We start from the raw sequence: 17,030 nt of genomic DNA, 5'->3' as shown, positions 1-17,030 counted from the left end.
AGTACAATTCTCTGATTTATAATGTAATCAGGGATTACTTTAAGGATGGGACAGTTACAGTAAAATCAGCTAATTGCTCAATAACTCAACAAGTGATCAGGGGGTATCCACAAGGATCTGTCATTGGCCCTCCTCATATAGAATTTAGTTTTGAAAGGCTTCTACAAAAATTTCTCACATGAGAACATGATTGCCTGTGCTGATGATTTGGTAATGCTTGTGAAAGGTGATACGCATTTGGAGCTTGAGAACAGGTCAAATCAGTTGATGAATGAACTAAGTGAAAAGTGCAAGTTGCACAAGTTGACTCTACCCACTACAAAAATGAAGATCTTGTTCAAAAATTTTTCACATGAGAACACGATTGCCTGTGCTGATGATCTGGCAATGCTTGTGAAAGGTGATACACATTTGGAGCTTGAGAACAGGTAAACTCTGTTGATGAATGAAATAAGTGAAAAGTGCAAGTTGCACAAGTTGACTCTACCCACTACAAAAATGAAGATCTTATTCTTGAAGGGGAAGTTGTCAGGGAATCGACATCCACATATTTTGATTGAAGAAGCCAGTTTGCAATCAGTAACAACACTAAAATACTTCGGTATTCAGTTAATAGGAGTGTGAAATTCGTTTAGCACATCAGCTACATCTCAGATGAGATTAAGAGGTTTGTTGGTACAATAGCAAGAATAACAAGGAAGGAATGAGGGATAAGAAGAACAGTAATGAACTTGCTGTACAACTGTACCTTATTTACACTTGCATCTCATGGTGTCTCTGCTAGATTGGAAATGCACTCCAGAAAAGAAATAGTAGGAAGATGCATTTGATAATGCTCTTAAAACTACTTAACTCTTAAAACTAATGACCAGATTGACTGATCAGTAGTGTTACCTACTTCACTATTAGAACTGCCTTTGTGCACTAGCAATACACTGGCACCCCTCCAATCCAAGGGAATCTCTCCTGAGTCCAGTAATACCCTCATAATGGTTTTATGCACTCTCTTGCTACCTCCCTCAAAATTATTGGTATGGTATATACCATCAACTTCAGGAGCTACCTTACTTACCTTTAGCTTTAACAGCTTTTCTAATAAATAACCATCTGAAATTACAATATCATAAATTTTATGAAATAATCAGATTTTCAATATCACTCATGGTTTCCAGCTTCACTAGCATAGTTTCTCCATAAATTTTTTTGTGTAAATACTGATGCAAGGTACTTGTTCAATTCATCTGCAACATCAGTTGGATTATCTTAGACTATGCTCTTCCATTACACAAGGGTCCAATTTGATTCATTCTTCCCTTCTTTGTATGCATCTACATGAAAAACAATGATTTCTCATAATCTGTTTTTGCCAGCTTAAACTTTCCTGTGGTACTATTGCAGATCAATTTGTAGCTGTTATAAGCTTCAGTACTTTTTATCACCCTGTTACTTTTTCCATGCCATTTTTTTACTCACTCTAGTAAACTGGCCGGATCATTGTTCATCCATCTTGGAATCCTCCTTGTGCTGTATTTTCTTAATGGTATATATGCATTCAATACTTCTGCAACTGTAACTTTAAAGGTAGACCATAATTTAAATGTAATGTGTTATTACATTAAAATTTTAAATATAATGTACTTTCCTTTTATCTTGAATTATCTCTTTTCAAGATAAAAGTAAGGAATGCAAAATATCTTTTGCTTTGAGACTGAAAACTCTTCAGACATAACTGTATCACACTAAATCATGTGGGTTTGATATATTGTGTGGATGTTGTTTTTTGCTGCTACTGTCTCTAAAATGCTATCCTGGGCAGTTAATATATGAGCAAAATACATTTACTAAGTTTTCTTCTATCTCCAGTTGTCACTGATAACAGATGACTGGAGAGTGTAAGCCCACAAGAAATAGTTCAATATGATTTCATAATTTCATTACTTAGAAGTTGAAGGAATGTTGTTAGCCATTAAGAAGCAAGGAAGTTGCATGAGGAACAGGAAGTGTTTATCAGCCAAATCATAGGAACCTGACATTCATAAAATGTAGATTTCTTATTATCACTTTTACAGTATGAAGCAAATGCTAGGAAAACTTAAAAAAATAATAAAAAAAATAAAAATAATAAAATATATATATATATATATATAATTTATTGATTTAAATATTAGGGACAAAAACTGAACTGGCTGCTATGATCTCACATTCACCAATAAAACAGGAGGCTGTAACAGAAACTGTTTGGCATGGCCATGGGATCGTTACTGTGAATATAAATTTTTTTTTTTTTTTTAAATATGAAATTTTTGATAAAGTTTGATTGATTTATTTAGAGGCTTTTGTGTGTCCTTTTTATTTTGCTCCTGGATGTTTTGCATTCTTTGCCCTGTCTAGAGCCAGCTCCTACCTGGATCTTTCTGTGAACAGCTAACTATATAATATCAGTGTAGATACACCATAGTGAACCCATAAAATTAAACTACATATATAGTGTAAAGGCATCATTTTAATTATATCTCATATTGTGGCTACCTTCACAACAAGATACCAGGTATTGCACTACTTTGAATACATAATGCTTCTCTAGTAGAGAAGACTATTGTTACTCATTCTCAGTGGGCACCACCACCACCCAGACAGCACCGTTTCAAAGCTTGTTGGCCTTTCATCAGTGGGTGAGCAGGTACCCTGGTATATGCAAATATGCCATCACAGTTGCGAAGTCACTTCCACAATATGAGAGATGCCAAATGGTGAACAAAATGGTACTGTATTAAAAGATTAAATGCACAAGGCATAATTCCATGTGGGTTTAAATTATCTACACCGATACTATATAATTAATTTAAACCCATATGAAATTATGGCTTGTGCATTTAATCTTTTAATACAGTGAATAGTTAACAAATGACAGATTCACTCTGCCATGGCAGCTCTAGGTTGTTTGTTTGTTTTTTAGTTTTGTTATTTGGTTTTTAGGAGCATTAGCCAACTAAGGCCATATTGCTCCGGGAATATGCGGTGGTCATTCCCTAACCTTTCCGCATCCTCTGTATTTGGTGGTGCAGCTCTAGGTTTCTATGGCAAATGTACTCATACAAAAACAGTGACAAGCATTATAATGATTCTATGCAAAGAAATGGAAATTTATATGAGTTTTGAAACTTATTTTTAAAGAATAAACTACTATTTAACTATTTTGTTTTAAGGCAATAACCACAAGATTAGCCTAATGTCAATTAATGAAAATACAGTTAAAACTACATAATCAAATTAACGCAAAACATGAAACAAATAAATTTAAAGGAGGATCTTTTAAAAGATTAAGTTTGGTTTGCAAATACTTAATGCTTCATCAACTACAAGATACATTTACTAAAAAAATTTATAAAAATAACAAAAGGTGTATCACTAGAATCATATAAATTTACTGAGCTTTAAGACTTAATGAACTGTAGTATATTATCTTTAATATGAATTTATTAAATCAATTACAATAAAATAATCTGGAAAATTTCTTACACCTTAAATTTCTCTGTATAAGAGAAGAAGCTCTATAAATCAGCTAAATTTCTCTATATATTATTCATGTTTAAATGTACCTTGAATATTACTGTATTGTATTTGTGTTTACATTTCATTGTATAAGTATATGACTACATATATTGTGCTAACAAAATCAATTGTAAAGGCTACATACCCTTTTATTAAGTAAACCAAAAGTTTTTTTAATGGAGAAGATCCCTTTCTCTAGGCTAAATGAATGGATTTAAGATAAACATATATATATCACCTAGCCGATACCTAAAACATTTTGATGTATTTATGAACCTTGGATCTCAAGCTTTTACATATTTATAGCATATATAAATATACTTTTACATATATATGGCAGTTGAAGTTTAACACTGATGTATACAAGGTACTGCATATGGGTTTGTTTTTTGTTTGTTTGTTATTTGGATTTTAGGAGCATTAGCAACTAAGGCCATTTTGCTCCGGAATATGCGGTGGTCATTCCCTGACCTTTCCGCATCCTCCATATTTGGTGGTGAAGGGCTCGAACCCCGGTCTAATCAAGAAGCGTGTGCTACGCAATGCTGCTCCTTCCCACCTGGCTATGGAGGTGCCTCTGCATATGGGTAACAGTAATCCCAGATTAATGTACCAACTGTGTAATACTACACTCAGGGTAGTATAAAAAAATAGACCTTAGGGTAATTGTGCAGTCAGATATAAAGTTCTCAGCAATAATGCAGACAGGCTGCAAGGACAGCTAATGGGATTTTGTTTATAATATACAGGAACTTTGCTAGCAGGGATAAGGAAGTGATTATCCCATTGTATAAGGCAATGGTTAGGGCACATCTTCAGTACTGCATACACGTCTAGAAGCCTCATTTAGGAAGGATATAGATCTGATGGAACAGATGCAGAGTAGAGTAATGAGATTGGGGAAGGGAAAAAAAGGGTCGCCTTACCAAAAAAGGCTTTAGTTCAACAAATTGCAGTGCCTGGAAACTAAGCACTTGCAAGGTGATCTGATTGAGGTGTTTAATGCTTTGAATGGATTGGGTAAGCTCAATGCTGATGGCATTCTTGCTCTTGCTCTTGCTCAGACTACACAGAGGGGGCATAAATTGAAATTGAGGAAGGATGATTGCAGGATAGATGTTTGGAGGTTTGCCTTCAGCCAGGGGGTGGTTAATTGTTGGAACAAACTTTCATCTGTTGTTGCTGAGGTGGGCAGTTTAAATAAATTCAAGGAAAAACTAGACAAATTATTGGAGTGGATGGACAGATGTGGGAGGGCATTTTTTTTTGCTGATGTTTTATAAGCTTGCTTTCTTGCATCATATGCCACTACTACTAATAATAATAAATAGAGATTACACACATTATACAAATTTTTAACTTATATTATTATGAGCTAACCAAAGTATAAAAGATACATTAGATGTTATTATCAACTATACTGAAAAAATAAAATCACTTTTTTGCACCATAGATTTTTTTATATTCATATAATGGATTAAAAATACATTTATTTCACTAACCTATTATGTATTTTTAATCACACTAAGAATAACAAATTTTTATACAAGATATAACTTAGACAGTAGCAGAGCAGAGCAAACCTTCCATATAGTGCATTATAACAGCTTGCTTTAATTTCATTAGTGTAATTAAAACATTAAAGTTTCTAAACAAGCCTATAATAATAACAGCTGTCCTGCCCACTGTTACATTATCTGTTACCTTTTGACATCAAGCTTACAACTCCTTTATTAGTGTCATTAAAAAATATCAGAAACAATATAGGGCCAAATACTAAACATGGTGTGACCCCATTCTTGACAAAAGTCCCTGAAATATTGTTGAGAGTCATAATCTCCAGATAGCACATATAATGACAGAAAAAAAAAAAACTTAAGTAGCTTAATCAATTCAAATAGAAGAATTTACTATGATGTGACACCAGAACCTCAACTCAAAACAAGAAAGTAACTGAAGTACCTAAAGTACCAGACTCCTTTCACTAACAAGGATCAGAGTGGTAATTTGTTATAAAATAAGCATTTGTAGATATTATTTGTATGTTGGTAAATCTATTGCAATAATAATAATAACTGTCCCGCTCACTGTTACACTATCTGTTACCTTTTGACATTAAGCTTACAACTCCTTTATCAGCATCATTAACAAATATCAGAAACAATACATGGCCAAGCACTAAACATAGTGAACCCCATTCTTGACAGTAGTCCCTGAAGAGCAATGGTTATTTATAACCATTCTCTGTCTTCTATCATTCAATTATCCATTTATGAACTGCAGTAGCATACCTCTAATACTACACCACTACAGTTTATATAAAAGATACTCATATGAGACTTTATCAAAAACTGTAAATTCTAATTAAATTATATCAAAATTGTTTGTTGCGTCCTTCGTAATAACATTAATGCAGTTAATCAGACTGGTTACAAAATTTATCCTTAACAAAGCCGTAGTGTGATTTTTCTATAATTATATTCCTCCCTGGATGACCCGAATCACATCCTTAACTATACACCTCCATAATTTGTCCTGTCACAAAAGTCAAATGTACAGGTCTGTAGTTACCCCTTTAATCCTTAGAACTACTAAACAAAAATATCTATGTCCCCAATATATACTGTTCCTAAGTAAAATGGCACTACCATTATTATAGTTGAGCTTGATGAGCTCTCCTTCTTTCTTTAATATAACTAGATTGATAACATCAGCTCCTAGTGTCATGTTTATTTTTACATATAGCAATTTCTCTTTGAATTCTTTTTAATGAATGCAAAATCATTCAATTTCCAGTAAATATTTAGCCAAGTCAATAGTACTCTTCATATTAAAAACTTCTCAAATGAATGCCAATGCAAAAAATCCATTAAGCAAATTAGGCATTCACTTATGATTGTCTGTAATGTTGTTGCTGCTATCCTGTGATGAGCCAATATAGTTCTGCTCTTTTCTTCTTATGCACATGAATTCTTTACTGTTGTTCTTAATTCCATTTGCCAAACCTTCTGGTAGTAGTCTACCTGCCATGCCTAACTATCTGATTAACTTTACTGTTTGTTTGTTATTTGGTTTTTAGGAGCATTAGCAACTAAGACCATATTGCTCCGGGAATATGCGATGGTCATTCCCTGACCTTTCTGCATCTTCCGTATTTGGTGGTGACGGACTCGAACCCCGGTCTAATCAAGAAGCATGTGCTAAGCACTGCTGTTCCTTCCCACCTGGCTACATTAACTTTACTACAGACTAATTTATACTTATTGTAGTACTCAAAGCGAGATCGCTCAGCTATTTTTCAGGGAGGAGAAAGGGGAAGCCCTGGAAGAAAGGAATTTAGGAACTTCTTTCATCATTCATTAATGAAAATTGCAGATAATTTCTCCCCTTCCACCAAATCATCATCTGTTATGACCTAAGTGCTTTGCAAGATGTCTGCAATAATAATAATAATAATAATAATCAAAAATGTCTTTGGAACATTAGTAATTTAATTATATTCAGCTGGCAAGTTGCTGTGAATAATTCTAGAAAAGTTTTAAGAAGCATACATAAGGTAGACATAATGTGAATAAGAAATTGAATAATATGAATAACCACCATAGGAATCAAATACAAGAGTCAGAGAATATTATATAGACATCAGTCACATAATGATGTACAAATGTCTGAAATTAAGTAAATATGCAATAAATAATATGTTTATAAACTTACTACAGATGGAAAACTTCTTACTTTGCCGGGACATCATGCAGCTCCAAGTTCTGCAGGAGGACAAGTCATGCTGTCACAAATTCTCTTGATAATTTAAACTCATCCATGCCTTTAAGTTAGAAGCATTTGAGGCTTTTTAATGGTACACAAAAATTAGTAACTTCTAGAATTACTTTTTTTGTTTATTTCATATTTAGCACTTGTTAGATTTATCAAATAATCCCATTGAATGCAACTCAAACAATTCTTGCTGACATTGTAATAGCCCCTCCACCTTCTTGATAACAGTTATTTCTTTGGATATATTCCATATTAATAAGTGATGATTGTTTCTTGATAGTAGTTACTTTACACAAAGATTTATAATTTCTGATGAATCCTTAGTAATAACCAGATCAGTGGGGTTTTGCTGTCAATTAATAATGAGCTCACTATATAATTAATAATAGGCTCTCTAATGTTGTCCCATTATATTCATCTGGCCTTTCAACATTCCACAAAAGAAAGATGACTATTACTTACAATGTATAGTCATGTTAATGACTGCTATGTGAGAGTTTATGCCCACTGAAGATTTCTTGATGTGACTTTAAAATTATCATTGCTAGTAGCACTTCATCAAAGATGACAAAACACAAAACTAACTGGTCTTTACACATACTTAATGGTCTCAGTGGGATTGGCAAACCATCCAAAATCTAATAGTAGGTTTGTGTGAGCACAACTGAGTCTGTTCCAACAACATACCAATGAGCCAGGTCAAGAATACTGCTTTCTCGCATGGAATCTCTGAAACAATGGCACAGAAAGCAGCAACACAGCTAGTCTTTAAAATATAATGTTACCTGCAAGTAAATTAAAGGCTCTCATATGATATTTTGATCTGCTTGCCAACTTTGTGTAGATCAATAATCATTATATTTATCAAAATCATTTGATCTATAGCATACATCCACACTCAATTTTGCTTTTCCATATTTATGTTTGTTATCGATGCCAAGTGACTCTGTTATGATGACAGTTCTCATATTCTACAGTCTATATGCTTCTTATCAAAAACATAATCCCTCCCTTCTGTCACTGTCCTTTCTATGCATGTTGCACATGGTATTCAAATTCTGTATTCCTTATATCAGATGCCAATGCACCATTAAAAACCAAACCAAACCTTATATCAGAACAACACCATATTTCTGATATTCCTATTAGGTCAGATGATTTAGTCAATAATTAAAAATCATCAAGGTTATTTACTATATTCATAGCATTCATGTATAGGCAAGTAAGTGAATGCCTTTTTATATGCTTTATAACTCTAATACAGCCCTTATAATTTATTTATACTTAGATGTGTATGCCTACAACTTACCAGCATATGCTCTGCCAACCAGCCTTCTCTTTTAGCCTGGATAGAGCCAAGTCTCAGAGCAAAACATTTTTTCCCAAGAAGGGAATTTCCACCATATCCACTACCAAATGAATAAATTTCATTGTGTTCTGGAATATGAGCGATGATGGTTTTCAGTGGATTGCAGGGCCAGTTATTTATAGGTGTGGCTAGGAAAGGCAGAAAAAAAATTAAAGTTAATTACTGTTATTATGATTATTCATAATAATCATAATAACTTTCTGTTATTATGATTATTATTCATAATAACAGAAAGGTGTATCTGTAGTCTCACACAGAAACCATACATAGCATATGCTACAGCCAAGCTTTCAGAACTGAAACAAATGTGCACAAGTGAAAAAAAGTACCATATAAATGCTAATGCAAATTTATTTGCACTTTAGTTTAATACTTTGAATACTCAAATGTATTCAGAAAAAGAGTAAAACTACTCAAAATAAATTTCACAAAGCATTAAAAAAAAGCTCCTGCTCCTGTAATAATTACCAATGCATTATGAAGAGAGAGAGAGAGAGAGAGAGAGAGACAGAGAGAGAGAGAGAGAGAGAGTTAAAAGATTTATGTTCCAAATTGGGGGGGGGGGAATGTCTTTGAAACAATTCTTGGATAACACAAAAATGAATAATATGTTCTGCAATGCAGCTGACAGACTTGAGATGTTTATGCACATCAAGTCTGTCAGCTGCAGTGCAGAACACACTCCCCAGAAGCTACAGAGTTATGTTTTTATTTTTTTGCTGATATCACCAGCTAATAAAAAAGCCTATGTATATACATATTTCTAATAAAAATGTAAAATGTTGAAAAATGCTTTCATAGTGTAGCTGCTTTAATGACAGATTTACTGGCAGAAAAGCAGGTGTGCCTCTGATAATTTTTCAGCTGTTTTAGGATGAATCAAAAGATTCCATTTCAAATGTGCAGCATTAGTCATTTAGAATATCCAATGATTTCTGAAATGAAAGAACATAAATGCAAAAGCAATAGAATATGTGGTAATCTGCTAAAATACCAGACTAAAACCAAGAAGATGTATTACAAATTTAAGGATACATTTTTATACACATCATCATTATCATAAGATGTGTTTCAGAGTTAGGTTTGATGGTCTCATAGAATATACATCTGCATTACCAACATATGGAAGTATAAAAAGATATGAAAGAATACAAGGTGTTGTTTCTCATGCCTTTAATCAAAAATACTGATAAATATTCAGACAGAACTATTGAAAGAATTAACTTCAATGGAAGTCCAAGTTATTAACAGGTCCATTATACCACAGTAATAATTCGTTCATTAAATCTTTCAGCATATAAAACTCACATTTTTAATGAGATTTTGAAATGCCAATATACCGAAAAAAGGAAGGGCTCCCAAAAGTCTCTTGAACAGCTAAAGTTAGAATGATAATGTATAATGTAAAGAACATCACAATTTTTTATTTACCTTGTTAGTTATATAATATAATTGGTAGCTTTCAATACATGGCACTAATCTCATTGCTTTAATGATATTCTTACAAAAGTAGCTAAATACCCAATTTAATTGAAGTTACATTAAATATACTTATTTTTTATAACTGTGACAAAAAAATTAATTATACAAAAGTGTCTATAAGTTTCTACTTCTTTTGCAGAAATACTAATAATTCAGGAAAACTAAGGAAATATTATAACCAAATGTAAATTTATTAATAAAACTTAAGCATTACTTTTGATACAAGCACCATTAGTCTTTATGCACATCTCAAGTCTGTCATCTGTATTGCAGAACACACTCCCTAGAAGTTATGGAGTTATGTTTTTATTTTTTGCTGATATCACTAGCTCTTGGTTTGTAAACCTACAGACTTTATAAAACCTCGTGCTATAAGATCTAAAGGTTTCATCTGGAGATCACGGAACTCAAGGTATTTTTATACTACGATTAATCTGGAGATTTTGAGATCACTGAATTGATCAAGTGATTTTAAGTATGTTCCAATATTGTTTGCTTGATAATAATGAACCCCATCTTACTGAAAGATGACAATGTTGAGAATTTCATCAAAGAGAAACTGGGACTCTATATATACTGCTGAAGCATGTTTTACAGGGAAATAGAGTGGGCCAGTAAATCAGAGAGTCTTATAATGGGGGATTTTAATTTCCCAGATATTGACTGGAATTTGTGGGTTGGTCACTCACACACTAGCAAGGCTTTTGTGGATTTATTGGATGATTGTTTTCTATATCAGCATGTTTGGGAGGCAACTAGAGGAAGTAATACTCTTGATCTGATTATCAGTAATGATTCTTCATGCATTAAGAATCTGCAGATAAAGGAACCACTAGGTGACAGTGATCACAGTGTGCTGAAGGGGGATTTACTCAAAGAGGTAACTACCATCAGGGGTAAAGGGAAGGGTTTTTGCTTTCGTAAAGGCGACTATGATGGTCTGAGACAGTATTTAAATTGTATACAGTGGGACCAACTAATGATGTTACCAACAGCAAATTCAAAATGGGAAGTTTTCAAAGAAATTATCTTGGAAGCTACTAGGCTTTACATACCAACTAAGAAATATTGTTCAAGGTTTAGGCCTAAATGGATGTCAGATGAACTAATGAGACATATGGCAGAGAAGAAAAATTGCATGGGATACATATAAATTAATGGGTGACATGGAAACCTATGATAGATATAAGCTGGTCTGTAACCAAGTCACAAAGGAGATTAGGCAGGCAAAGACAGATTATGAGAAATCCTTGGCAAAGGATGCAAAGAAAAACAGAAAAGAGATCTTTACCCATGTAAACTCTACAAGGAAAGGGATGAATCAGATTGGTCCACTGGATATTGATGGTTCAACTGTTGATGATCCTGCTCAGGTGGCTAACAAACTAAATCAGTACCATATTTCCCCATGTATAAGACGCACCTTTTTCGAAAAATTTGGGGTCTAAAAACTGGGTGCATCTTATACAGTGGTTGTAGATTTTTTTACTTCATTTCACACTTTTTCGTGCTTGTTGTCTTTGCGCTCATTGTTTTGCACTTGTTACTGGTATATTAGGTTACGTTTCGCCACGTTCTGCCCAGAAATGGCTCAGAAAATATTTTCGTACAGTGCTGAATTCAAGTTAAAAGTGATCTAGTTTGCAAAAGTGAATGATAAATAGTGCTGCTGAACATAAGTTTGGTCCTCCTCCAACTGAGAAAACAATCAGAGACTGGCTACGGAAAGAAGAAACCCTACTGAAAACACCACGGCAGAAGAAGGCCGTGAGAGGCAAATCAGCAAAATAGCCTGATTTAGAGAGGAAATTGAAGATATGGATTGAAGAGCAAAGGGCAATTGGAATTCCTGTGTCCACAAAGATGGTTCAGCATTAGGCAAGAAGAATTACTGATGAAAAAGAAGTTACTGATTTCAAAGGAGGACACAGTTGGTGCTTCAGGTTCATGAAACGGAATGGACTAAGCATGCGTACGTGCACCAGACTTGTCCAAAAGATGCCTGAAAGCTATGAACAGAAGGTCCTTGAATTTCATCGTTTTGTCATCCAATGTCGGAAGACACATCAGTTTGAGTTGGGACAGACTGCAAATATGGACAAAGTCCTCCTTCAATTTGATGTCCCAAGTAATAGAACTGTTGATAAGAAGGGGGTGAAAACTGTAACTGTGCAAACAAGTGGACATGAAAAGAGCCATTATACAGTTGTTCTAGCTTGTTGTGCCGACAGAACCAAACTGCCTCCTATGCTGATTTTCAAACGCAAAACAATGCCAAAAGACGATATTCCTCGAGGAGTGATTGTCCACGTTCATGACAAGGGTTGGATGGATCAGGATGAGATGAAGATCTGGTTTGAGAAAGTTTGGAGCAGGAGACTAGGTTGGCTCTTATGCAAACCTGCCCTATTGGTGCTTGATCAGTTCAGGGCACACATAACAAAAAACACAAAGAAGATTGCTGCAGAGCAAAAAACAAAACTTGCCATCATACCTGGAGGCTTGACATCCCAGCTCCAACCACTTGATGTCAGCATTAACAAACCCTTCAAAGCTGCCATGAGAGACGAATGGAACCAATGGATGAAGTCTTCTGCGGACAATTTGACATCAGCAGGAAGAGTGAAGAAACCAACTATTGGAGAAGTTTGTACCTGGGTGAAAAGTTCCTGGGATAATATCAAGATTGAGATCGTTGTCAAGTCATTTAAGAAGTGTGGAATTTCAAATGCCATAGATGGAACTGAGGATGAGGCAATATATGAAGACAGTGATTCGTCATCAGACACAGATGAGGACAAGCTAATGGATGGGAGTTTTGACAGTGATGAGGAGTTGTATGAATTTTATGATGAATAAAACTTGAGTTCAATAACTTTATGTAATACATTTTTTTTCAAATTTCGGGCCCCAAAATTAAGGTGCGTCTTATACATAGGAGCATCTTATACATGGGGAAATATGGTATTTTGCATCTACCATCACACATGGGGAGTTATTCAGGAAGGGGAATGCCAGATGTGAAGTAAACTCTGACAGTGAGCTAGATGATTTTGTAATAACTGAGAGGAAAGTGGAGGAGAAATTGTTGAGGATAAACATAAAAAAAGGCACCCAGGGTTGATGGGATCTATCCATTTATATTAAAGGAGGCAGAAAAGGAAGTAAGCAAACCCTTAGCCATCCATAATTATGAGAGCTTCTTTGGACTTAGGGGAAGTACCCATAGACTGGAGATGTGCAAATGTGACCCCAATTCACAAAGGAGGCTCAAAGGCTGACACAAGTAATTATAGACCTGTGAGTTTAGCTTCTGTACCAGGAAAATTAATGGAGGCACTGGTTAAAGAAGCACTGCAGGATCATCTAGACAAGACTTTAGTTATAGCTCGAACACAGCATGTTTTTGTTAAAGGAAAGTCTTGCCTGACCAATTTGATTGGATACTATGATGTAGTCACAAAAAAACTGAATGCAGGGAATAACTTTGATATTATATATTTGGATCTTAGAAAGGTTTTTGATACTGTTGCGCATGGAAGACTGCTGCACAAATTGGAGCAGTCTGGCATTGGAGGCAAATTGCTGCTATGGATAAAGGGATGGTAGAGAGCGAGAAGACAGAGAGAGTGGTAATCAATGGACACTGCTCATTGTGGACTAATGTTATTAGTGGTGTCCCTCAGGGTAAACTGTTGGGTCCATTGTTGTTTTCTGTATTTATAAATGATATTGATGATGGTATATCAAGCTTAATGTCCAAGTTTGCAAACGATACAAAGGTTGGCAGGGTTGTTAAGGACATAACTGACAGTATGCTGCTGCAACAGGATCTGGAAAGGTTGAGCAGATGGGCTGAGAGGTGGCAAATGAAGTTTAACATTGACAAATGTAAAATACTACATATGGGAAACAGTAACCCTAGAGTAATGTATCAACTCTGTGGTACTATACTGACAGAGGCAGAGAATGAAAAGGACCTGGGGGTAATTGTGCAGGCAGATATGAAGTTTTCTGAGCAGTGCAGACAGGCTGCAAGGGTAGCTCATGGTGTCTTGTCAGTGATATACAGGAATTTTTCTAGCAGGGATAAGGAGGTGATTATTCCCTTGTATAAGGCAATGGTCAGGCCACACCTTGAGTATTGTATACAGGTCTGGAGGCCTCATTTCAAGAAGGATGTAGAGCTGCTGGAATGAGTACAGAGAAGGGCAACAAGATTAGTGAATGGAACAAAGGGTTGCTCTTACGAAGAAAGGCTTAAGTTTTGCAAATTGCAGTGTCTGGAGACCAGGCACCGGCGAGGTGATCTAATAGAGGTGTATAAAGCCGTGAATGGTTTGAGCATGCTCAATGCTGATGGGATTCCTCCTCTTGCTCAGAATAATCACCTGAGAGGGCATAAATTCAAATTGAGGAAAGACAGATGTAGGATAGATGTGCGGAAATTTGCCTTTAGCCAGTGGGTAGTTGGTTGGTGGAACAGACTTCCATCTCATGCTAAATAAATTTAAGGCTCAGCTGGACATGTATTTCGAACAAATGGAGGGGTGAAATGGGAGTGGGTTTTTTTTTTTTTTGTTTTTTTTTGCTGATGCTGCATAAGCTTGCTTTCTTGCATCATATGCCACTACTAATGCTAATGCTAATGCTAAGATAAGCAGGTTTGTAACTGTAGCTTCTGCAAGGAAAAAAAAAAGGCTAGATATCTGATTCTGTTAACTCAAGCAAGTATCTCGCCCTCTCTCTCTCTCATTGATTAAACTCATATTTTCATTTGCCCAAACATCAAGATCACGTTGATTAACCTTAACCTTTACACATACTTGTAAAGCCATTTCATCAATGAAAAAAATGTGGCCAATTAAACTTTCACTGTTAGTTTGTTCAACCAATCCTTATTTGTTCAACCAATTTCGCCTTACTGTAGAGTGATGATAACCATATGGAATAAAACATTTAGAAGTGGGCATATAAGTTGATAATTTTTAGGTAAGTAAAAAACTGCTAAATTGACCTCATTTCCAATAACATGACTTAGTTGTAACAGTTTGTATGGGTTAAGCAGTGATCAGAAAGGTGTGTTTCTAGCTGAATGGTAATGAGCACATTCAATGAAAATATTTTTAACAGTAAGCAGAGAATGACAGTGTAAGCAGTGGGGAGAGACCCTCCCATAGCAGTAAAAAGAGATGAGTTCAATGTGTATGGTGAATCTGTATATTGGCAAGCACAACCACCTCATGCTTGCAATGGCCATTGCAATCAGATGTGTTTACAATACTGTTGTAATTATTTGACTTTAAGCAATAAATATAACATCACAACTGTTAGTAACAGGCCATACATTTTGGTCACAGCATACGAGCTCAATCCTGCAATGTGTGTACCTGTGTTTGTGTATGTTATGCCAGTGTAAGCAGTGGCATAATCATGGCCATCTGATCTTAAATAACTGTAGTTTAATGAGACCATGTGTTGGCAGAAATTTTCATTGTTGGGAGGGAGGGTCAGGTATATTATCAAGAATTCTCATGCAGCAGGGGAGGGGACGTCAATGAAGTTAAAATACAAAGATTAGTAGTTACTAAGATGATATGAGTACTAATTTTTTTGGAATGGGGGATCAACTTGTCCACTGATATCTCCCAACACCACCCATGTGTGATAAATATCATGAAACATGTATAACAGCTTAATGGAACAATTTCAACACAGCACAATGGTGTATACAATACTATGTAAGCAAAAATAGTAAACCAGCCAGAAATGGTTTTTTTTTTTTTTTTTTTGCTTTGAATCACAAAATTGAACAAGTTTATCTCCTACAAATGTTAACATCTTTTGAATCACCCTGTACTAGCTATGAGCAAAACACCTTAAAATATTTTGTATTAATTTCACTGCATTATATATTTTTTGTAATTTTTTTATCTGTTGATTATTCCATATAACTATGCATTCTAAATTTTGAGCTACAAATTAATTTTGAAAATTGCTGAAAACAACCAGACTTTATTCAGAATGAAATCATCTGCAGTGTTCTCCCCAGAATATTATGCCGGCCTGGAGGCATTATGAAGTAGCTGGGTGGGGAAGTGTACTACTTCACAATATTATAAAATTTTCTGTTATTTATAAATGTGACTTAAGCAATCCAGAGCAAAAATTAATTGCATAATTTAACATTATATGTTCCTGTCGCATTGACCTCGATCACATAGTATGTTTGAATTAATATTGATTGAGATCAGTGAGCAGTACTATACGGTACTGCAAGAATCGCTTAAATTTTAGCCAGGCACTCAGTTAAATTCACCAGGGCGGTGCACCTATTCAATAGGTCCTGAGGAGAACACTGACCTGTCATGTGTAACTGATATTTTTATAAGCTAAACAGGACTCCCCTTCACAAAGAGTGCTGAAAAATATAAGGCAATAATGATTTCTGTACACTGTTATATACTTCAGATGCTAAACCTTATGCTATTCTGAACATATATCTGTTCTGAAAAGTTGAATAAAGGTGGTCCAACAGATATAAATAAAATTTTTTAAAACTAATACACTTACCATTTACACATCTACCATTCATTTGTTTAATTGGGGGGAAAAATCCTATTTTATAAAAATATAAACTTATGTATAAATAAATAAATAAATAAATAAATATGTAAATACTTATATATGTAGGTATAAATATATAAACAAACACTTACATGTGGATATCTTGCATATCATATGAAGTTTGGGCAAAAAAATTTAGTGGTTAGTATGTCATAACATGACAATAATAACATATAGAAATATTCAAAAGAAATGAATATTTAATGATACATACAAGAAAATATAA

At 34.7% G+C, this 17,030-nt stretch overlaps 1 protein-coding gene across 1 annotated transcript in view; it reads right to left on the bottom strand.

The window, feature by feature from the left end:
- LOC150082872 (phosphoenolpyruvate carboxykinase, cytosolic [GTP]-like) overlaps nt 1–17,030 on the bottom strand; it is a 129,329-nt gene that overhangs the window by 41,592 nt on the left and 70,707 nt on the right. The window contains exon 5 of the mRNA XM_090376884.1: nt 8,636–8,823. Coding sequence (XP_090233010.1) covers nt 8,636–8,823 — 188 coding nt within the window. The remainder of the gene's footprint in view (nt 1–8,635; nt 8,824–17,030) is intronic.

The sequence above is a fragment of the Mastigoproctus giganteus genome, chromosome 7, assembly GCF_048544385.1.
Source record: "Mastigoproctus giganteus isolate SK-2022 chromosome 7, ASM4854438v1, whole genome shotgun sequence".
In the NCBI taxonomy this organism is placed as follows: domain Eukaryota; kingdom Metazoa; phylum Arthropoda; class Arachnida; order Uropygi; family Thelyphonidae; genus Mastigoproctus; species Mastigoproctus giganteus.
Note: the sequence above shows the minus strand (reverse complement) of the source record. Positions and strands in the feature narration are given on the sequence as shown.